Below are 22,913 nucleotides of genomic sequence, written 5' to 3'. Positions count from 1 at the left end.
AATCAAATAAAAAATTATAGCTGTTGATTGTCATTTGTTTTCACTTTTCAATCAGATTAAAATAAAAGGCAAAGCCTATTTCTTGGGCAGTGTTCTTTCAGGCCAAAATGAATACTGTGTATACTGAATAGGTTTTTGAAAAATGATCAAAAGCGATAACATACTAAACTAAGTTAGTAATAAGATAATACGATCTGTTAGGTCTGTCAAAAGTTGGAGATTTGTCCCAATGGTTCTGAAAATGAAACATGGGGTGTTTTGTTCTTTCACAGGTCTTAAACACTAAGTGAAAGAAGGCCAGTGAGTGTTACCGTATGAGCCTATAACCACAGCTATCTCCAACCATTATTACATGTACAGCAACTTAGTGATCTTGTATAAAAAGACATCAGTCACCAAAATAAACTCTTGTAACACAGTGTTGTATGTCAGCTTCTTTGTGGTTTCGATAGTGTATTTATATTTCATTTCAGTACCTCTTCCGCTGGCCTATGCTTATCACTTCTTCAAATTTGACCAACTTGGTCCATGCCATCATATGGGACTTTTGTTTAATTTGCCTAGAGCTTATTTCTGTGCATCCCAAGGAGGTCAGATATCTCCTCTCTCCTTCCTCTCTTCAGAAATATGATTGTCTTTACTGGAGTCACAGTTTTTTTCTGTTTATCCTTCTTAAGTACAACTCCACTTACTATCTCAACTCAACTTCCTCTGTCTTAGTTAAAGAAAACATAAGGAGTTGAATGAGCTGAATCAAGACATACTATATATTACTTTTTTAAACTGTGCTTGCCATCACATTGAAAATGGTCTTAAACACATGTCAATGTAATGCATAGTGGCACTGGCACCTGTTTCAGTGTGGTAATGAATGATTGATACTGGTCATTATCTGAACACGTGCACGACAGTTAGACCTAGTGCACAGGGCTCCTTTGCATACCGTAATCAGCTGAGCATTCAAGGCACACCCATGTCTTCACACATGGTAGGGCACACTCATATCTTCACTCTCATATCAAGTCAAATGAGTAACGGGCCAAACTGACCTCTTGATGGAGTTTTGTTTCTCATATGCAGAGCCTAGAGGTGCTTTATGATACAGTTGTTAAACAAAAAAGAACAGATAGGCCTAACCAAATTCGGAATTGTGTAGGGGTGGATTACCTACCAGGTCAGGGATCCAAAGGGGCTTGGCGAAATTGACATTGTAGTATTACCAGGAAGTTTGATGTTTAGATATGTCACATTCATGGGAATCTGTAGCCCCCCTGCGCCGTACCTCCTGTGCGCTGCACCTCCTGTGGCACGCTGTAATAGACATTGAAAGTTACAGTAACTACCAGAGGTGGAACGTAACTAAGTATTTTTACTTCGTTACTGTACTTAAGTAGTTTTTTCTGGAATTTGTACTTACTTGAGTAAAAATAAAAATGCAGACTTTTACTTTTACTCAAGTACATTTTTTGACAATTACTTGTACTTTCTACTCCTTACATTTCTAGGAGAAGACTTTGTTACTAGTTACATTTATCCTAGGTTTTCCTGTTGTGTTTCGTGGATATTTCAGTAGCCTCAGCTGCGGGCAGGGAGGTGGGACCAAGCCCCTCTTCCAAATTGACACCCAGATAGAAAATATACTTTTAAAAACATTAACAGGACTCCATAGTCATGTTCAAATGGAACCGAAAACCGTTGCAGACAATTTTTCCTATTGTATCAAGTAGGTAGACATGGAGAAAGACAGCCAGTGCGCGTGTAGGCCTACTTGTACTTTTGTACTGAAAAGTACATTTAAAAGTTAGTACTTAGGACTTTTACTTAAGTACGTTTTTGGTAAACAACTTTTACTTTCACTTGAGTAATTTTTTCGCAGGGTACTTCTACTTTTACTTAAGTACACAACTTCAGTACTTCTTCCACCTCTGGTAACTACTATAGTACTACACTACCATGACAGTGCACAGGGCCTTTAGTAATACATTACGACTTGGTCATTGCCATTGTAGTAACAGCTAATTTATAATGCCGTGTCTTAAGGGGTTAAAAATAGTGAAAGATATACTCTGGCCCCACTAATGTTGCAGTAGGCCCCAGTAGAGGTTTGTCACATTGCATGTACCATCAGTGGTTGGTTTCTATGCGCTCACCTTTCGTCCTCTCAATTGAAGGCTGAAGATGTAGCCCTGTGAGGTGATAGTGCTTGATGTCATGTTCATGGCATCAGGAAAAGCGTCATGGCATAATCAATTTCATAAGCTGCTGCTGAGACTGGCATGAGCAGCATGGCAGATCTCTTTCTAAAGTAAGAACGTTCTGGAGCCTCGGAAGAGGTGGAGTCTGGGCTAAATCACTGGTACATCAAGACACGCCCTTTTGCAAACAGATGATGTATGAGGATGTTCACAGGTGACTTACCAGAGCAGCACATCTTCACTGTCAGACCACTCTGCTCACCTGGGAAGACAAGGTATCACCTCCATATATAACTGTTATATATATTTTATTATAGGCCTATCATTTTAATTGATGTGCATTTTGTGCATGTCAACAACAAAACTTTATACTATGACCTCTGTTTAATTTTCTGTAGCTTATTTTTTATCAAAGACATTTTAATGCCTGTGCCATATAGGCTGTGTAACTTGCAAAGTAATGAGCAACCTGGACTCAGAAGCTACAATCCAGTGCCACACATTTCAAAAGACCAGGTTTTACCTGTTCAGATAGGGCAAAGGGCCTTGTCAGATTCAATGCATTTAAAGCAGGGAAAAGTTGTACATGGTGACATTGACATAAAAAGATATACCAGTCCTATGGTTTTCTGCAAGAAATTGTTAGGTGTTTATAACTACTTTCTTTTACTTTTAAAACTTTCATCATTGTTCTATAGGTGAATAGAACTGGTGACAGGTGAAGCCAGGTCTGGCACTGGATCGTAGATTCTGAATATAATTATGTGAATATTCCTGTTTGTGTTATTGTGATATTCTTTTAACAATAAATATGACTAATTTATTATGGATTCATGTAGATAAAAAGAAAACTCAAACATGGGGAGAAAATTCCTTTTGACTGTCTTTTTGGCCTTACTTTACATGTAAGTACTATTATAAACCATTCATTATGTTATGCAGTATACCTGAACTATGGTGCACAATGTTGGTGATTATTGTGATTTCGATCGGCTATGTGAAAGTGCATGTGCATGTGTGAATGTGTCACTTCTTCCAACATTTACTAAAACATGCTCTTTACTCAACATCATATTGCAGTGCATGGTGTCAGGATCAGTCATTCAATGATGATGAAGACCTCAGTCATACATCATACAACACTGACTGGATGAAATCCATTGACAACAACAAGAAAATCACTCACATCACCATTCCTGGTACCCACGATGCCTTGGCTCGGTGTGGTATAGACCTTGCTATTTGCCAAGCATGGTCACTGAAAAATCAGTTAAGGGCAGGCATCCGCTATCTAGACCTTAGGGTCACAGAAGACCTCGGAATAGTCCATGGAATTGTAAAACAGGGAATTACATTCACCGAAGTGTTAAACACTGCCCTAGACTTCCTAAATCAGCATAAGAATGAGGCTGTTCTGATGAGGGTGAAACCAGAGGGCAACAACAAAATCAATGTTCAAGTGGAAGTTCAAAAAGTCATTAAAGATCTGGCAAATGTCTGGACCAAGTCAGAAGTACCAAATATGGGTGATGCAAGGGGCAAGGTTATTCTGGTGCAAAAAAATGACTTTAAGCTAGGTGTTCCATCTATTGGTACCGACAGGAAATGGGATTATGTGGTTATTAGAAAGGCCAAGAAAAAGGAGAAAATTGCAACACACCTGAATGAGGTAAAAGAAATGTGTGCGAAAGATGGGAATAGTGATAAGGTTGTTGTCTCCTACTCAAGTGGAACAGGTACAATTCTTAAGTTTTGGTCAACACCAAAAGAAGTGGCAAAAGACATCAACCCCTGGTTGAACAGATATCTAGCTAAACTTGAGTATGGGCCTTGTTTTGGAGTTATTGCTATGGATTTTCCAGGCACTGGTCTTATTCAAACTGTTATCAAACTCAATGATCTACCAGTTGCAAAAGATCATGTAACAGCAAAAAAATAATTACGGTATATTGACTGTATGCAAAGTCATGCAGAAAAAGCCCTTACATGTTGCACACATGCAAATACAACACTCTATCATGTCACACATCTTTGTCTGATGTAAACTCTGTTGAACTGTAATAATGCGCTGTTGAGTTGGATTAAATTGTAGAGTGGATTAAAATAATCTTTGGCATTTAAAGCAGTCTTTGTGTAGTCATAACTGTCATTTTCAGGTGCATTTAGTGGGTGCACATGGAGTGCTCTGACAGAACTTGCCATATCTGTTGCATAATGATTATTCTAAAATGGCACCAATTCAAACTTTAAAGGTGCACCGTGAAATATTTTTAGTAGTTCATTTCCCGAATCCATGCAGTCCATTCAAAAATGTTACCGTTTTAACAAATAGGCCTACTTACCACCACCATCAAATTCTAAGTATTCAATATCACTCATACATGAAAAGGGGGATCTTCTCCATGGTCCTCCATTTTTGAATTTCCAGAAATAGACATTTTAGCTGCAAAACTTACTGTGCTTTGGTCATACTATATTGGTTTAATACTCAGAAAATATTCATGTAAAAATCTAATTGGGCAGTTTCAATGAGCTGCATAGTTGCAATACCTACTCTGGCCACCCTGCGCCACCATCTTACACGGTGCACCTGGACTTGTTAGTACCTGAGAATATATTTTTTTTCTTCAACCTTTTCCGAGATCATGGTCATTGTAATGGGGGCAGAGTATGTTCACATTAAAAAAACATCTTGATTTATTCCCAATAACATCCAAAAGGTTGCAACATCAGCAGACAACTAGCAAACAGCAATACCTTTTGGGATAGTATTTGGAGTAGAAGGTTTTTAATGTGAACAAAGTTTGCCACCATTAGAATAGCTCAGATCCCGGAAAGGGCTGAGACGAAAAATGCAGCATCACCGGGTACTAACAAGTCAAGGGTAGTGTGAGCAATACAACAGCATATTGAAACTGGCATATTGAAAGTTCTCCTTTAAGTGTAGGCCTACTTTAATGGCCAACTACACTTACTTGTTCAGTTTATATGACTTTGTATATGATAGCTCTCTACACACATCCAGCATACCAAATAAAAAATATGCAATATAATAAATATAGACATTTAAAGTAGTGTGGACCCATATACAGCTGATAAAATAAGATGGGGGCCTAGGCCAGTGTTTCCCAACCTTTTTTGTCTCGCGTACCCCCTAAACCTCTTTGTTGCGCTATGAGTACCCCCTAATTCATGTTCTATATCGTTTTCTCTGTCCTGATGTAACTGCTCCATACATTTTTATAATAATAGCATCTTTCCAAGTACCCCCTGCAGTGTGCTCGCGTACCCCTAGTGGTACACGTACCCAGGGTTGGGAAACACTGGCCTAGACAGTAAAGTATGTGTAGGTATTAGTGGGCTGAATGAAGATTTATAATCTGTATTTATGAACAGTGGGGCGAGAATGGCAGACACGTCTAGGACAGTGTAATCAATATAACTGCATGTTTAATTGCATGTTGCTGGAATTCCACACTAAACATATATCATGCCTGCCACAGCCACATGCTGCAAAAAACTACCATGGTTTGAATATGAGAAATGCCCAAGAGAAGACTCAAGGTGTTGTGTCATCCACTAAACATGAAGTAAAATGAGGTAATATCTACAGCTGGGTTAGTGTAAAACATCCATTGACTGCATTCCGTTTCAGTGTAGAGCTCAAGTATTGACACTAATCAGCTGGGTGAGTATTCAAATTCACATTTGACTATATGGCTTTTGAGAGTGATATGGCAGCATGCTTTGGAACTATTGTAAGTTACTGAAGTCAGAGAAATAAAAAATGCTCAGGGCAACTCAAACTACAGGATGTGTTGTTGTGGAAATTATTTGAGTATGAAAGTATCTGTCCTAGATCTCGGTTTAAAGGATACTTCACAGTTGTAATACAGTATTAGCTGGATATAATGACATGACATGATTACACTATATATACAGCTAAAGGTTTTATCTAAAATTACTTGTAGTTCTGGTATTGGTTACAGTCAGCAGTCAATTGTTCCAGTCTCTGAAATGGCCTGTACAAGGGCAACCCCGGGATGGGACCCTAGCATGGAATTCTAGGGATAGGATTCCCTCAAGCTGTTTCTCCTCGCAGACTACTGTCTGCCTCAGGGCATATGACACCAGGACCTATGAGGAAAACAAGACCAAAGCCTGCTTAAACGTTTGTGAACAGAAAGATAAGAACAAGAATGAGATGTGTGCTGGGTGCCTGCGGTGTATGAATTCAGATCTGCTAATTTTGCGAGTCCCTTTCTGACCTCTGCTGTGGTGAAATGTTGAACTTCAGTTTAGTAAAGAAAACTTTGCTGTCTTTTTTAAACAAAGCATACATTCTTCAGGGCATGGGTCGACAAAATTATTCTGTAGCCTAAGCGTTCTGTTAAATTTGAAAATGTTACGATGAGTAGAGGTAAATGTCAGGATTTTCATGGAGAACTAGGGTTATCACGTGTAATGATTTTGAGTTCTTGGTGTATGTCATGTTGCTGAAAAAAACACATTTCACAATGACAGATCAATTGCTACAACTACATAATAACAACATTGCTATGTAATAGCCTGAGACTCTTAAGTAGCAGATTAAGACAGTGGCAACGTGTCTTAGGTAATGTAATGTAGCATTTTGGTTACAACAAACCTACCTATAGGCCTACATGGAGGCTCAGAATGAAAGGGTAAATCGACGATGTGTAGTTTGGCGCCATCTGTCTGCGTGGAACTGAAACCAACTGAGAACCATTCTGTCACTGCTCCAACCTGGCAATTGAGGACAAGCTATTGTACTGCTAACATATTCAACAGCTAATATCCCATCAAGTGACAAGAGATTGTAGGCTAAATTCCCATTGTGAAACTACCTCGCGAAGTGAAAGCAGTGTGGGTGTCATATCAAATGAGGGCAATATCACCTTCTTCTTCAGTTCTTCAAAACAAGTTTCGGTTAATACAGACAATAGATGGCATTCACTTTTGACAACACTACCTGAGGCTTCACAGTCATAATTGGTTGTGATTTTAGTAATACATGCCACTGACTAATTTGGAATACAGAACTGTGACAAAACTGCAAATAGCCTACTGTTCTAATTGGCATAATTATAAATGTATGTTACAGTGAAAGTAGAGAATGATAAAAAAAAAGATTTTATTCATCCTAATATATATTTTATATAGTGCACTCGAAGGCGCTTCAGGCAATACACTAGAAACACACAACAGTCAAGACAGATGGGGATGCCTTAAATGAACTCTCTTTTGGTCTCTCATATTTGATATCTCAAAGGACTTCCATAAAACTATTGTGCCTGACCCACATCCCAACACCAGTGGCTACGGTATGTACTGTGGGACAGACTATTTCCCCCTGCACTTTCCTAGCTAGACGCATCATTCTGCAGCAGTGGAAATAGGAGGCCCTCGTCCCAGCAGTGACTTAGAGGGTGATTTCCAATATGCAGACTCCCATCCTCGGCCTGTGCTTGTAGCCTCGCGTTTTGCTAACGCCCCGCCTCCATGGAGGAAAACAAATGAGTTTCCCCGCTGTCAGCCTGAGCCTAGCCACAACAACTTTTGGGGCACTGTTCTTCATTCACAATCCCAATTGTAAATGAGAAAAATGACATTAGAATTGCGCTTTTGCAAGATATTGAATTAAAGTTGCGTCGTAAGTGACGTCATCATCATGAGGCCACAAGCAGTCAAGTGAGCAAGGGAGGACGGAGTCCGCATATTGGAATCCACCCAGTGATTTGGGTGGTGTTCTGCACCTCAAACGGCCACATCATAACGGAACTGATAGGGAGAATCTGTTCTCATGGCCTGGCAGTCACTGCTGGATAGCTGCATGTCTATGTTTGCATGGGACAGTAATGTCATTTCTTTGTTTGACTTGTGCATAATATGTAAAGAAATGGACAATAAAGCCAACTTGACTTAACTTGACTGATGGCAAAAGCCCTGTCACCCAGGGCACAGTATATGGTTGTGGTGATGAGGGTGAGGAGGTTGGCATCAGCAGAGCATCGTTCATCGTCATGTGGCTTTGGAGTAAACATCATTGACAAATGATAAGGTTTGATCAATTTATATGGACCACATCAGTTGTTCATCTTCAATAGCCTAACTGTATTCGTTCCTTGTGTTTTGAAGTGTCACTGTATAGAAGGGGACTCAAAGTAGGAGGGAATGAAGGGGAGGAGGCGCCATGAGATTTTCACATTTCATCTGCGTAAAATATTGTGTGGTTGTAATGAAGTCATTGCAAAGCCGATTGGACACCCCCCCCCCCCCCCCCCCCCCCCCCCCCAAAAAAAAAGAGAAAAAAAAGAAAAGCAAATCAAGGCTCACCTCCACTGAAAACTTTTTTCCCATGTTGTTCTTCGCAAAAGTTAACTGTACAGCTTTTTTTTTTGCCTTGGCATGTATTTTTTGTCATTTGGTCAAGCTATAATCCATGAGGTTTTTAGTTCTCTCTATACAGTGAGGAGGTAGATGAGATTGGTTGTCTTTTCATGGTCTACTTTCTCTATGTGGTAATGTAGGCCTACTCAACTGAGTGCTATGTGGTGGCAGAGGGATGTCTGCTACTAGCATATCTTCAATTTAGTTGTAAGCAAATGCAATGAGTTTTCTGTACATTACAATCAAGCATGAAAATGCCTTTAATGTTAAAATTAAGCACCTAACACCACAAATTGACACACAGAAGTTAATTTTTTACTGTAAAACTTTCTCACAGATTGTTACCTCACAAAAAGGGACATTATGTAGTGTGGGAAGTAAATGTTGTCTTGTCATGCATGAACGTTATTTTATTGAGCAATACGAGTATCTTCGTCATTGTGGCTAATGATAAAATCTTTCTGGAGCTTAAACTACATTTCCACACTTGCGTACGGTAAACAAGTGTATGCAATATATGGTAAACAGAACCAAACGGTACTCCATTGCTAAGAGTTGTTGTCCAGTCATATTGTAGGCCCCTACCTGTGTCGAGTGGGCCAGTGCAATCGACCTCCTACGCCCAGTCAGTGATGAGTGTTTCACTTCAGACAGTTCTCCACGAAGGCGCCCCAGGAGTTAGCCAGCTACAATGCATGCCCGGCAGGTAACAGGAGAACAAACAGCGTCAATGGCGTGTGGATAGCCTGAGCAAATTGAGGATCTTCTGTGGTGATAGACTAATACCAGAATTCAAAAAAGGGTGGGTGCTATGGCGCAGCACATCAAGACACTGTAGCCAAATGCTTCTGACCCGGATTTGAGTCAGTTCTGGATCATTTCCCAACCCCACCCTGTCTCTCTCCCACTTACTTCTTGTCATGTCCAAATAAAGACCTCAAAAAGCCCCCAAAAAACATTGAAAAGGGCCTTAGCTGCTCCACTCCTCCAGCATTTATCCATTCATTCATTTCACCTCTGTGTGTGTGTGTGTGTGTGTGTGTGCGCGCGTGTGTGTGCGCGTGTGTGTGCGCGTGTGTGTGTGTGTGTGTGTGTGTGTGTGTGTGTGTGTGTGTGTGTGTGTGTGTGTGTGTGTGTGTGTGTGTGTGTGTGTGTGTGTGTGTGTGTGTGTGTGTGTGTGTGTGTGTGCGTGCCATAGTCTAGTGCATCACTGAACAAGCTTTAAGATCACCAGAATCCATGCAGGCAACTGCATTTTCACAGAACACTTTGATCCTTGTTGATTGGCTTGAGTTCTTTACTATATATTAGTGTATGCTGCTGGATATCTCAATGTGTCAATAAAGTTACTCTATTGGTATACAGTCTGGCTATTGCAACTACAAAGCAGGTTGCTGTGAAAAAGATGTCACGGATACAGAGTTGGCATTGGGTGGCCTTAATCTCTGTCTATAGAATACTGTACCTTTGTTGGCTATGCTATTCTGTCAAAGCACTCTTTCCTCTATCTTACAGAAGCCAGTGACTTAACTTGTGTGTTTTTAAACCTGATCCATCTTTACTCTATTTTCATTTGTGCTAAATTGGAGAGATCATTTTAAATTGGAGAGACATTTCTGTCACACTTGGATCCTAACATACACTGTTTTTGGTAACCATGCATGGTATCCTGATGACGTCAATGACCTGAGGTCAAACTGTATTAACTATGATTGAAGATGTTCTCAGTCAGGAGCAAACACAATTAATATTTTATTTAAAACAATAACATAAAATAGCCTAGTTTACAAAAATGAAGCTCAGTGCATTGGACAACAGGCCATATTTAATGACCTTGAAGTAATAAATGAAGTAATAATCACTAAATATTAATCACTAAGTAATAACTTGTTAGACAAATTAAAAGCGAGTTTTGAATCACAATATTAATCAAACAAATCCATTTGTCAATTTAATCCATCACTTTGCTTTCAATGAATTAATTAATTGTTTAAAACCCTGATTAACTGTGTTCAGTTGGTACACTTTCAGGGTCAAAGTTCAATGACCTCTAGAGGTCAACAGAGACCAGAAAGAGCTCAGCATATGGCAGATTTGGATTCAGCACACCCAAATTGACAAAATAAGACTATTTGCCGACTTTGTCTCACAAATGCCTTTGAGTGTCACAATCCTGGACTTCAGTACCAGTCTGTAATGTATTGTATCCACATCTGTTGGAGGAGGGTCCTTGTTTGGCCGCTTTCTCTGCATGAACATGGTGTATGGTCCATGGCTAACACTACTTACCAGACAGATTAGCTGGTGAGGTAGCAGTTGCATGGAGAAGAATAGCCGATGGGCTAAAATAGAGCGGACAGTATTTCAACTAAAAAAAACAAGACTTTTTAAGAAGCGTCTTGCCTGCTACAGTCAGATTCATGGCAAAACAGAAGATTGGACTAACTTAATGGATTATTTTTTCTGTCTTTTGTCTTTTTTGTATGTACTCAGAGGGCCTGCACAAGAGTTTTAATGTCCCGGGACTACTAGTTTGCACACAAATATCAAACTAGAAATGCACACAGAGTGCAGACCTCCGCCAAGGACACTTAACTTGTTTTAATATTTGTGTCATGGTGTGGTGTAATCCATGCAGGCCTACATATAGGCTTACATACCATTATGTTCAGAGAAGTGAACCTTCAAGTGTTAACCAAATTATATGCGTGTCTTTTCTAAGATAGGGCCTATGTCGCATGTTTTGATACTTAATCCCCCCTACATCACATATGAAAAATCAACCTTCATCACTTTAGTGGAACAAGCTTTTTTAAAGGTCAGAATTAGCAGATTTCCAATGCATTTTTCCATTCAGTGGGTAGAATCTGCTACTTTTGACATTAGAAAAAGTATGTTCCATTAAATTGATGAATTTGTATGCAGAGTTGTATGCGGATTATATGTGAAGCATAGGGGTTGAAGGATCAATATAATGTATATGAACCATTAGCATTAGCAGAGCTGTCAACTAAACTGATGGTATTTAAGTCAAGTCAAGTTGGTTTTATTGTCAATTTCTTTACATGCACTGGTCATACAAAGAATTTGAAATTACATGTCTTGCTTTCCCATGAAGACATAGACTGGGAAAGTATTTTTTCTTCTTGTTTTGAGAATGTCATCATGCAATCCAAATAGTTGTCACCCTCGCCCCAATGTTCAAATAGGCTACAGTTTATTACTATATTAGGCATCCATATTGTTGTTTGCTGTATGCCGTACAATACGAGTCCACACTGCTTTACATGCTATTGTCTTTATTTTTTGTATTTAATATTGTATTGAGAATGTTGGATGTGTGTAGAGAGCTTACATATATCTGATTCAAATACCGTGAACATGTAAGTGTAGTTAATCAATAAAGTACACTTTAAGTTTGACTGAACTGGTATCACTTTAGTATACTCATCATTATGCTCCAAGTTCTAAGACCACCCCACATGCGCCAAAGTGAATGCAGTTATAACCCAAAAATGACAATGACTACACAAAGACTGCTTTAAATGCCAAAGATGATTTTAATAAATTCCACCATTTAATCCAACCCACCGCCACCTTATCACAGTTCACAGCAGTTTACATCAGACAAGGATGTGCGACATGGTAGTGTTGCTTTATTTTTTATTTGTATGTTATGTGGTCTATAGCGCTTACTAGATCATTGAGTTTGACAATGCTCTGAATGAGGTCAATGCCAGGAAAATCCATGGCAATAACTCCAAAACAAGGTCCATCAAGAGTACCCAGGTGTGTGTTCAACCAGGGGTTGATGCGCTTCGCCACTTCTTTTGGTGTATTACACAGCAGACCATACGGTGCACCTGTTCCACTGGAGTAGGACACAATGACAGTGTCACTGTTCTCATTGTTCTTACACATTGTGTTAACCTCATTCAAATGTGCTTTAATTTTCTTCATTTTTTTCTCATACTCACAAACTTTATAGTCCCCATTTTTGTCAGTACCAGATGACTTCAGACCTAGTTTAAACTCATTTTTCTGCAGCAGAATAACCTTTCCCCTTGCCTCACCCATACTTGGTACGTCTGACTTGGCCCAGACGTTTGCCAGGTTTTTAATGACTTTTTGAACTTCCACTTGAACATTTTTTTTGTTGTTGCCCTCTGGTTTTACCCTGAGCAGAACAGCTTCACTCTTGTGCTGATTTAGGAAGTTTAGGGCAGCGTTTAACACCTGAGTGAATGTAATTCCCTGATCTATAATTCCATGGACTATTTGGAGGTTATCTTTAACCCTGAGGTCTAGATAGCGGATACCTGCCCTTAACTGATCTTCCACTGACCAGACCTGGCAAATAGCAATGCCTCCAGAGATTCCACCACGCCGAGCCATGGCATCATGGGTTCCAGGAATGGTAATGTGGCTGATTTTCTTGTTGTTAGAGATGGATTTCATCCAGTCATTCTTGTACGATGCTGGTAGATTGAGCTGTGAATTGTCATTGAATGACTGGGGCTGACAATACACTCTGTAATATTGAAAAGAGAGCATTTTTCTTGTATTAAGATCAAATGACACAGAGAAAGATACCGTATGCATCAGTCACACATTTGGTATATCTGGTATAATTCTAGTACAAATGGAAAGATGAATATCTTAATAACATGCGTATTGTAGGCTGTGATGTGTTATACTTACAAACAAAGTGAAGCCAAAAGGACAACCAACAGGAATTTATCCCCCATGTTTGGGCTTTCTCTTAAGGCTATCTAAAAGCAAACATGAATCCATAATGAATGAATCATATTAAATTATTACAGTTAAGTATTGCAGTTAAACAACCAATTACAATTAAAAAAATATATTGGCAATTGCATTTCCAGTGGTGTTTACATAGTAGGCCTAATTAAGTGCATCAACATCCCACGGATGAAATAAACGAAAAGTAAATCAGAGTACATGTACTGTAAATCTCTTTGTTATTGAAATAGCAAAATGCACATCCATTAAATATGCCCAAATGGTCATCACATAAAAAAACGGTTATAGCCTATATGGAAGTGTTACCTTGTCTTCTCTGGTGAGCAGTCCTGGTGCAACGGTGCTGCTCTGCTAAGCCAGTTGCAAACATCCTCCTTTTATGTTTTGAAAATAGGGTGTGTCTAGTACCAGACCTGGTTACATCTTTTGTGAGACTCGAGATCACTGTTACCTTAAAAGGCTGTTTCAACAACTTATTATGAAATTCATGGTGCAGGCAGAAGAAGCCTCCTCATTTGAGGGGATCAAAGATGAATACATGGCTCCTACCTTACTAAGAAATTTCCGTTCTCAGAACGTTTACGATGCCGGAACATTATTTTAGGCCATGTTTTGGTTGTTAAGTTTTCATTGGTTTTAATTAGCTTGGTTGCCACAACCTTAGATGGTTGTCAATGGGTAATTGTACGGCAACCAATTAAGTAGCTAAGATAGTTATAAGCATCTTCGCTTTGCAGCAATACCTACGAGAGTCCATACAACGTCAATGTCAAGTGAAACAGCCAAACCAACCAGCTAAGTGTTTCTCGACAGCATTGTGGTTGCAACAATGCCATTTCCCATTGACAACCCACTAAGCTGCTAAGTGGTTAGCAACGATTCATTCGGGAAACAAGGCCCAGAACCCTCGCTACATATAAAGAGGGCCCCACTTATTCCTCCACCAATGGAACTCCTCAAAAAAATACTTAAGCCGGCCGGACATAGGCAAGGCTATATGCAGATTAGCCTTGGTCTAAATAATAATAAATCAAGATCTATATTGTCACAATGTTGCATAGAAGTAGCACTGCAACTATAGACATGCTGACATATGATTTGGCTCAAACCAACCAAAACTAAACCAAGCCTGACGTGTGGATGTAGACATGCAGCTATAGGAAAACAGTGAGATTACATTTGCTTACATTTGGTTCAAGTTTAGAGAACCGGACAAACACTTGCCATCGCAACCAAGTCTGCATAACTAGAGGGTCCAGAGTAACTTCTTTGCACTTTACTTTCCCAGAACTCAGAAATCTTATTGAAGTGCGACCAACATCTTCAAGTGCAGAGATGTCCAGTTACTATTCTTTGGATAACGTGACAGATGAATGAGCATCTCATAGACACAATGAAAATCATTTGCCGTACTCTTGCAATGATTTAAGGCGCGGCTTTATAAATTCATTGTTACCAGTATGGTAATGACCAAGTCGTGGTGCATTACTAAAGGGCTTGTGTTGTGTCATAGTATTGTATTGCTATGGTAGTTACATTTCAATGTCTATTACAGCGTGCCTCAGGAGGTACGGCGCGCATTAAGGGGCTACCAGCCAGTCTTGTGTGTCTTGACCTCAGTGAGAATGCTCTCTGTTATTCCTCTGTAAGTGTGGGTAAAACAGGGTGAAGGGTGCTTTCCACACACAGTAAAAAAGGGATGTTAACATTCAACAGTAGAGTATTTACAGCACAGTGGAGAGTCAAATTCCTCAGGCAGTATAGTGGAAAGTCATTGTAAAATGTAGCAAATGGTCTGCTACATTTCAACTCTACAGCGGCCAGACAATTTCGTACCAACTCTACTCTCGTGCTACATGTTACACTGACCACAGAGTAATGTGAAAGGTATTTTTGAGTAGGGGCAAATCTGTGGAGTGCATTTCAACTCATTAAGACAAATTTGCTCATGTCCGACGCCACTTCATTCAATGATGATTGGTGGGTGCATGAGTTTAGTGTTGGGCACACAGACCTATATAGGTCTGTGGTTGGGCACCTTATAATACCTCCATGCATCCAATGCCCGTCTTCCATATAGCTTTCTGGTCAACCACGGCAGTTAGCAACGTGGCACGCAATTGGCTGAGTAAATTGGTTCCGGAAATGAGCCCCATGAAACTCCATTTTTTGAAACTCAATTTTGGCTGAATTCACTAGCCTAGTATTTCCCATTAAAATGACTGAGGGCTGGACTTATTCACTCTCTCCAGTTCTTATACTACCTCCATGGGGCCCTCTCTGCTTCCCCCCTTGCTGCCTAGCTCTCTCTCTCTCTAGTGTCTTGGATCTAGCCCCTGGGGTCTGTAGGGCAGGGTTATCTTTGTACTGGGAGTATGTGTGTGTGTGTGTGTGGGGGGGGGGGGTACATGTGTTTGGGTTGGGCTGTTATAGTGATGTACCGTGGACATGTGTATAATAATTATTCATTTTTTTTGGGGAAGCATACTCCTCTTGCCTCTGAGTGTCTGTTAACTGGTGTGCCTTATTTGAAGTTCATCTTTACCAGTCTCTTAGTTAACATAACTTTTGCTCTGGGGGAGTAGCCCTCAGGGCTGGCCTAGTCGGGTGTGGTAGCTGCACAAAATAAAGTCACTTCTTCAAGATGATGAGTATCACTGTAGATATGACTAGACAGCAACCGTTTCGGTTATGGTTATGCAGTACTGTATGTGTTGCAATGTGTTTTGAGCTCCAGACAGATTGTATCATTTGTCAAAATGAGGAAGAAGCTAGTATGATGCAACAAAATAACGTCCAAGCATGACAAGACAACATGCATTTTCCACGCTACCACTACATAGTGTCCATTTTTGTTAGGATTGGTTAGGTTTTGTGTGTCAACTTTTGGTGTTTTAGACGGTTGATTTTAACATTAAGGGCATTTTCACGCTAAATTCCTCCAGTTATGTATCATCATCATCATCAATCAAGTTTATTAGGACTATGTGCAATTAAAGCATAAATGTTTCCATTCCATGCATTACACCAGATTTAGCCTTGGGCTAGTTCTCATCTGTAGTCCATGACATTAAAAATGAAATAATATACAAAATAATAAAGTAAAGCAGCAGTCAAAAACAAAATGAAAATACAGATAAAAACAATAAACAAGTCACTCAATGTCTCCTGTACGACAGGAACTGGCTCCACAATGGGAGTCGTTTTGGAAGCCAATTTTTTTTTTTTTACGGTCTTCCGGTGCCTCACTGTCTCTCCCCCCTACCTCTTGTTGCGCATATGTTCTGCAATTTCCACAGAGGCGACGATTTGCTGTCCCTTGCTGGAAGGGGTTTCTCAATTTGTTTGCGTGAAAACAGACATAATTGGCCAAGATGTATATTATAATGGGCATCAGCAGGGGTTACAGACAGCAGTCAAGGAGCAGAAACACGACAGGAGCAGACCAGAAACTAAGCGAGACATAAGCATGTATGGGGAGTCGATTGGGAGCCGATTGGGAGCCGAAAGAGACGGCTCTCCATAGTAAGAAAAGCCAAAAGAAAAGCGTCTCAGAAAAAAGCCAAAAATTCCATCACTACAGCACTGCAAATCTACCTAGCCTAATCAATAGACTTTTTTTAACCCTTTCATGCAGAGCCTCTGTTATAACCTAATTGTTAACAACATGGTAATGGACATGTCTTTAATAATGTTTCTTAAGATAGCCATATTATGTAATATCTCAAGTTGACTCTTGACTCTTCATGTTATTTCAGTCAAAAGTAGTGCTTCACCCCCATCAAAAAAATTAATTGTGGAGTCTGAAATATTTTTGATTTTTCCTACCAGAACACATCGTAATTTCACAGACTGCGCAGGAATGTGTCATCACGAACAACACCAATAATGACGTCAGAAGAAGAAAAATCATCAGGTCGTGCTTAAGGTGTGGGTGTTAAAAAACGTTAAAACAATGTTTACCAACAGTCATTAACTGAACAAAACAACCTATGTAGATGAACGGTCTGATTATGGACACATGAAAACCCGCTTGGTTTCCTATCAGTTAACATTTAATTTAATTGCGTTGTCAGACGCAGTTGGATGTGCCTCCCCCCACCCCCCCCCACACACACACACACACTAAATAGTCACCCTTTGTAGCCTGGTAAACCAGCGCCACCCGCTGGACGCCGAAATTATTTTAGCTGCGAGTGGGTCTGGCCTCGGATCTGAGAACGTTTTGAACACTGTGCCCTGAGTCAATCACAACGCAGAGATTTGTTTTGAATCAAAGCGGGCGGGGTTTTGAGGGAGTGACGACGAATCTCACAACACCGTTGGGAAAGCACATCAACGGCAAAGATCGCTGAATGGTCAGAGCGCCGGCACGGTTTGAAAAAACAATAGGTTGTTCTCATCAACAATCTTTGGAGGTATCGCTCATCGGGGCCAGACTAAATTACTCCGGTGTCACATTTAGGCTGGGTTATCAGGCTACACCATACCTGTCAACCATCCCTAATTTCCCGGGAAACTCCCTAATTTTGACTCATTTCCCGATTTCTTCCCGATTTGACATTTTTCCCGGAAATATCCCGGATTTTTCACATTATCAAAAAAACGTCTGTCCAGTAGCCTAATTATACCCACGGCCCTGTCCGATGAGCCACACCCCCTCTTGAAGAGAGAGCCAGAGGGTCTTGCTTATCAAGCTACCAGATGCCACCAAAAATTTAAGTTCCTTGAAAATACGAGCTGTCTGTCACCCTCGAGCTCCGTAGTTTTCTAGCGCTTGTGCGCCCACTCTTTTCCTCAGAAACCGTCAGTTCATGCAATAAAACAGCCTCGAAACAGCGAATCATGCGATTAACCTAATCACAACCTGTAGGCTACCAGCATTAAGTTTTGAACGAACAGACAGCTTATGCGACAAAACAACAACAAGAAACTCATTGCGCTCATTTCATTACATTGTTTTTTCACGCTGTAAAACGTGTTCTGAGGGATTTTAGACAGGACTGTCTTTGCACACGCGCTTTTGCACGTAATAATAATAATAATAATAATAATAATAATAATAGTAATAATAAAAATAATAAAAATAAAAATTACATTTTTCCAAAAACAAATGCAGTAAAGCACTGAAGAAAGCAAGTTAATCTGAATACAAGTTCCGGTTTGCTTATTTATTGTTTAAAGGGGCATTCCACCGATGGAGACATGAATATGTATTGAAAGTGGGTCATATATGTAGTAGAATAGTTGCATACATTTCTAATTTGGTGCCTTCTTGGCCGAGAAAAGGCAGAAAATGACTTTTTAGTGCTTGTGGATTTGTAACAACAATCCACATAATGCATTGAAATGCTCAAGTTCCACAGGCCACACCCAGGCAGCTATGCCAGTGACTTACTGGAGCCTCAATAGCCCCATACGACTTTGTTGCTGTCAACCAACATTGACGAAGCACGTGAGCGAGAACTTGTTGTCACGATGTGGGTGTTATTAAATACAGCGCATTTAAAGTCGGCCACAAATATGAACGAGACGATAAGCTTGCACCAGTTTGCTCTACTAACACACCACGTGTGAGGAGTGGGGGGACAGGCAGTGAGGAGGAGCTGAAGTTGGGACCTGTGCACACTTGTGTAGAGGTGTGAGACAAGACTCATATACACTTGTGAGTGAGTTGTTGACCAACCAGTTCATGAGCGCGTGACCTCAGAGGCAATCTGCAGACGAGCGTTGAAGGGGATAAGCAACTGCAGAGGTTGCAAGATCTGACTGCAGTTGCATTCACCCCGCGATAGTTTGACACCATGTGACGTGTCACCTCGTCAACGCAACATCACCGAAATTTTGAAATTTGACAGGAAATCTAACCGTCATGCAGCATTTTCATCCAGAGTGCATTGCTGTCTAAATGTGCATGCATGCGTTGATGACTACTTGAATGCACTTATTGCCAGTGATTTCAAAAGCACTGGCACACTGATCTGTGATAGGTCTGTTAGCGCATTAGGTCCAACCCCCTATGGTGGGGTTGAAAGGGTGGGGAAAAGGCTTGTAGTGGCAGCAGAAATCCACTTCTCTTACACTTCCTCCTACAATAATGCAAAATGACGATTTTTACATCATTGTAGGAGGAAGTGTTAAGAGGTGAATACAGATTTCTCCTGTCTCAGGGGGAATTGAAAGAGTGTTGCACGACCATTCAAAAGTATGACTGGGTGTCTAGCAATGGAATTAATGTCACATATCCTACTGCACAGCAATAAAATCAGGGTGCACAGCAATATGTTATGCGGGGGGTAAACAGGTAGAGGATTGTGCTTTGTGACTGACACCTCGAGAAAAGTGTAATTACTTACACCAGTGTTTCCCAACCTTTTTTTGTCTTGTGTACCCCCAAGCCTTTTCGTTGTGCCATGAGTACCCCCTAAGTCAAATTCTTTCTCCATCCCAATGTAACTAAGCTTTATGTTTTGCCTATATGGTTAGATCTTTCCAAATAGTTATGTTATTTGATTACCCTCCAGAAATGTAATCGAATTGTAATGTGAACTTCGCGAATGCTCACCCTTACCAGCTACTGTAGCCTACAAGGAAGCAAGAGCAGAGAGTGGCAGGCCAAAAATACGGCTCTCATTTGCGTGCAGGTATTTTACACAGAGTAAGACTCTTGGTGATGTCATAACAATGTTATGTAGGTTGATTTAGACATTTTTTTTTTCAAAAAATAGTGAAGACACATCTCAAACCCCTAGAGCAGGTAAGCCAAAAGACTGTGCACAAAGTCATAAAATAATTAAATGCTCAGGGTTTGCTCCTAACACCATAATCTGACATTCAGATCTGAAGACTCTCACTTTGACCTTGTATGTTTCTCAGTTTGACCTTAGATGTCGTTATTAAGGTCATCGACATATTTGTATGCATGTGGAACATGCAAGTTACAAGACTTTAAATTTAGGGAGATATGACTACGCCATCCTGGGAAATTAATAAAAAATCTTTAAAAAAAAAAAAAAAAACTACCTCAAAAACCAACCCAAACTAACCAACTAATCAACACATTCTGTGATGAAGTCGTGAATGTTGTGTGTAAAATGAGTTTGAAGAAAGTTCTATGGATGTAATAAAATGCATATAAGACAACTAAATAGGTGGTAGCTAGCATAACAAGCCTCACCCAGTAGTGGGGAAATATACCTTACAAAAAAAAAATGTTAGCATTTCTCCCCCCAGATGGCACCGGTCAACCCTTCGGCTCATAGACTATAAGTAAACCTACAGTATCTATCACTTATGCTGGACCCAGTATAGTGCCTTATGATATAGTGCTATACAAATACAATTATTATTATTATTATTATTATTATTATTATTATTATTATTATTATTATTAGGGTCAACCATGCCGTTTGGGAAATGTTAATTGTTATGCTCTTGGTCAGACCAAGTCTCGAAGATATTTGAATGTTGATGATAATCAGGCTAAGAGGAGGCAACTGCAGATCGATTTTTGCGATTCAACCTGCGTCAGGAAATGTGCAGTCAAGGGAAAACCTTACCCAATGCTGCCCTCTACGGTTCATTTGAAGTAACTACAACCTCCCTCCAGGATTACCTGCACCTGTCAATCAAACAATATATATAATTAGACTATAGGATAATTAGAGTATAGCCTACCACTAAACCCACAAACAAAGACCAACAAAATAAACAGAGGTCAACAAAATCATAGTATCCACATAAAATGAATATTACCAGACACAGGCCAAGGGCCAGGGATACTAGTGTGCAGGTTATGCACACACACACAGACTAGTGTGGTGCATTTTGCACTTTGTTTGTTGTGTAATTAAGAATGTTTGCTGAGGACTGTTAAGTCATAGGTTTCTGTGTTTAATGTACACTTTCCAATAGCATACCCCCTTGAGTACTTTAATCTCCTGCCTAGCTAATAAAAAAGAACTATCTTTTTGTGTTTGGAATTCCCATCTCCTTTATCTTTTTGGTCATTTCCTGGGTGTTCTGTCTAGGTTGTCCTCAGACAGCCTTCCATCGTTGCTTCCAGTCATCCCGATTCTCCATGTTAGTGTAGGACATCCTCTTAACTGGCACCCTCGTGATGGTCCCCACAGCATCAGTTTGCTGGCTGGTAGTTCTTGTTGCCTTTGGTGTTAACCTCATTAAAGGTATTTACAGTAGAATTCTTCTTGTAAATTAGTGGGAAGCTCTGAAGAAAACACTTGTGTGTAATGCATTAGCCCGTCACAAAGTATATTTAAAAATTATATATTTACCGGTATTCAACAGTAAAGGCCTTTTCAATGAAATCCAGTACAGTAGTGTGCCTTTGGAAATCCTTGGTCAAGCGATGCCACACCATTTCTGGAAATAAGCTCATTTGACACCTCTCCTTGAGTTACAGTTTTTCTCCATAGGTTTGGCTCATTTCCTGAAACTGAAATGATAGGCCAACGCCTGTAACTAGGGTCATTTGGCCACACTCTTACACCTCAGCACATTTCAGATAACTAGCAAAATATGTACGTCAGGTTACTCTTCTCTATCACCCCATTACTACTTTATTTGACATTTTTAAAGCAGGAATATGTTGCAAGCTGATTCTTTTTGGTTGTAATCTGAGAAAAAAACTTGAGAGAGGCCACACTGCCCAAAACGTTTAATAAAATTCAGCATTGAATGGACAAGAGTTTGCAGTATCTTCCCCTCTGAAGTGAACAAGTACCCGCTACCTGCACCTCAAAACTTCTGGTGTGCATTGGCTTTCTCCTCCAAAAATGTAATATAATTCTGACCTGCCTTGACGGAGGTGTGCTCTATGAGCGCTTTTCTAGTTATGACTATTCACAACCAGCCCTGTCAGGGGGCTCCCCTAGGTGGCCGCTGGTCTCTGCCTGAGGTTTCTTCCTGACGATATGTTGTTGTGTTTTTCTCAGACCTCATTGAGCTTTCCCCCCTATAAACCATGAATCAAGTGAAAAGGGGAGTTGTTCCTCACCCCTGTTGCCACCAGGGGCCACATCTAAGCGCCCATATTCAGTGTGACTATCACTTATCCTGGACCCAACCACTGTGGACCCAGCCTGATCTCCAAAAATTCTGTGCTCCTGGAAGGAATTTTTGGAGATCATGTTGGTGGACCTTATGCCACTAAGAATCCTGGGCACAACCTATGTGGACCTTATGCCTCTATAATCTCTATCTATGTCTTCATCTTTTGTCTTCTTGCTATTCTCTTGTTTCTGTCTTTCCTTTCTACTTCTCTTTTTATATCCATCTTTAACACTAATGTTTTTTTCCATTTGTTAAGCACTTTGAGCTGCATGCCTTGTATGATATAGTGCTAAACACATACAATGATTATTATTGATTGATTATGACTGGGAAAATTGCACTTTTCATACATGAAAAGGGGGATCTTCTCCATTGTCTGCCATTTTTAATTTCCAGATGTATACATTTTTATTTGTTGATTGCCACTTGAAGGACTGACAAAAAACAAGCATCTGATTGAGGAACTGGGAG

General features: G+C 40.1%; 2 protein-coding genes across 2 annotated transcripts; one reads left to right on the top strand and one right to left on the bottom strand.

The window, feature by feature from the left end:
* Positions 1-2,399: 2,399 nt before the first annotated feature.
* LOC134465101 (1-phosphatidylinositol phosphodiesterase-like) lies at positions 2,400-4,134 on the top strand. The gene is made up of 2 exons (XM_063218556.1): positions 2,400-2,470; positions 3,276-4,134. Exons 1-2 carry the CDS (start codon positions 2,400-2,402, stop codon positions 4,132-4,134), a joined length of 930 nt encoding a protein of 309 aa, XP_063074626.1.
* Positions 4,135-12,157: 8,023 nt separating this feature from the next.
* On the bottom strand, positions 12,158-13,792 carry LOC134463414 (1-phosphatidylinositol phosphodiesterase-like). The gene is made up of 3 exons (XM_063216617.1): positions 13,677-13,792; positions 13,308-13,378; positions 12,158-13,137 (listed from the first exon to the last, which is right to left on the bottom strand). Exons 2-3 carry the CDS (start codon positions 13,352-13,354, stop codon positions 12,270-12,272), a joined length of 915 nt encoding a protein of 304 aa, XP_063072687.1. The 5' UTR covers positions 13,355-13,378; positions 13,677-13,792; the 3' UTR covers positions 12,158-12,269.
* Positions 13,793-22,913: the final 9,121 nt, after the last annotated feature.

Source organism: Engraulis encrasicolus, chromosome 2 (assembly GCF_034702125.1).
Source record: "Engraulis encrasicolus isolate BLACKSEA-1 chromosome 2, IST_EnEncr_1.0, whole genome shotgun sequence".
NCBI lineage: Eukaryota > Metazoa > Chordata > Actinopteri > Clupeiformes > Engraulidae > Engraulis > Engraulis encrasicolus.
This window is presented reverse-complemented; position numbering and strand designations above follow the sequence as displayed.

Excerpts from the sequence above, each read along its gene's own strand:
- LOC134465101 (XM_063218556.1), top strand. The coding sequence starts at position 2,400 with ATGTTCACAGGTGACTTACCAGAGCAGCACATCTTCACTGTCAGACCA. Across the intron at positions 2,471-3,275 it reads TGCTCACCTGGGAAGACAAG|TGCATGGTGTCAGGATCAGT; the intron begins GTATCACCTCCA and ends ATCATATTGCAG.
- LOC134463414 (XM_063216617.1), bottom strand. The coding sequence starts at position 13,354 with ATGGGGGATAAATTCCTGTTGGTTGTCCTTTTGGCTTCACTTTGTTT. Across the intron at positions 13,138-13,307 it reads CTTTTGGCTTCACTTTGTTT|AGTGTATTGTCAGCCCCAGT; the intron begins GTAAGTATAACA and ends TCAATATTACAG.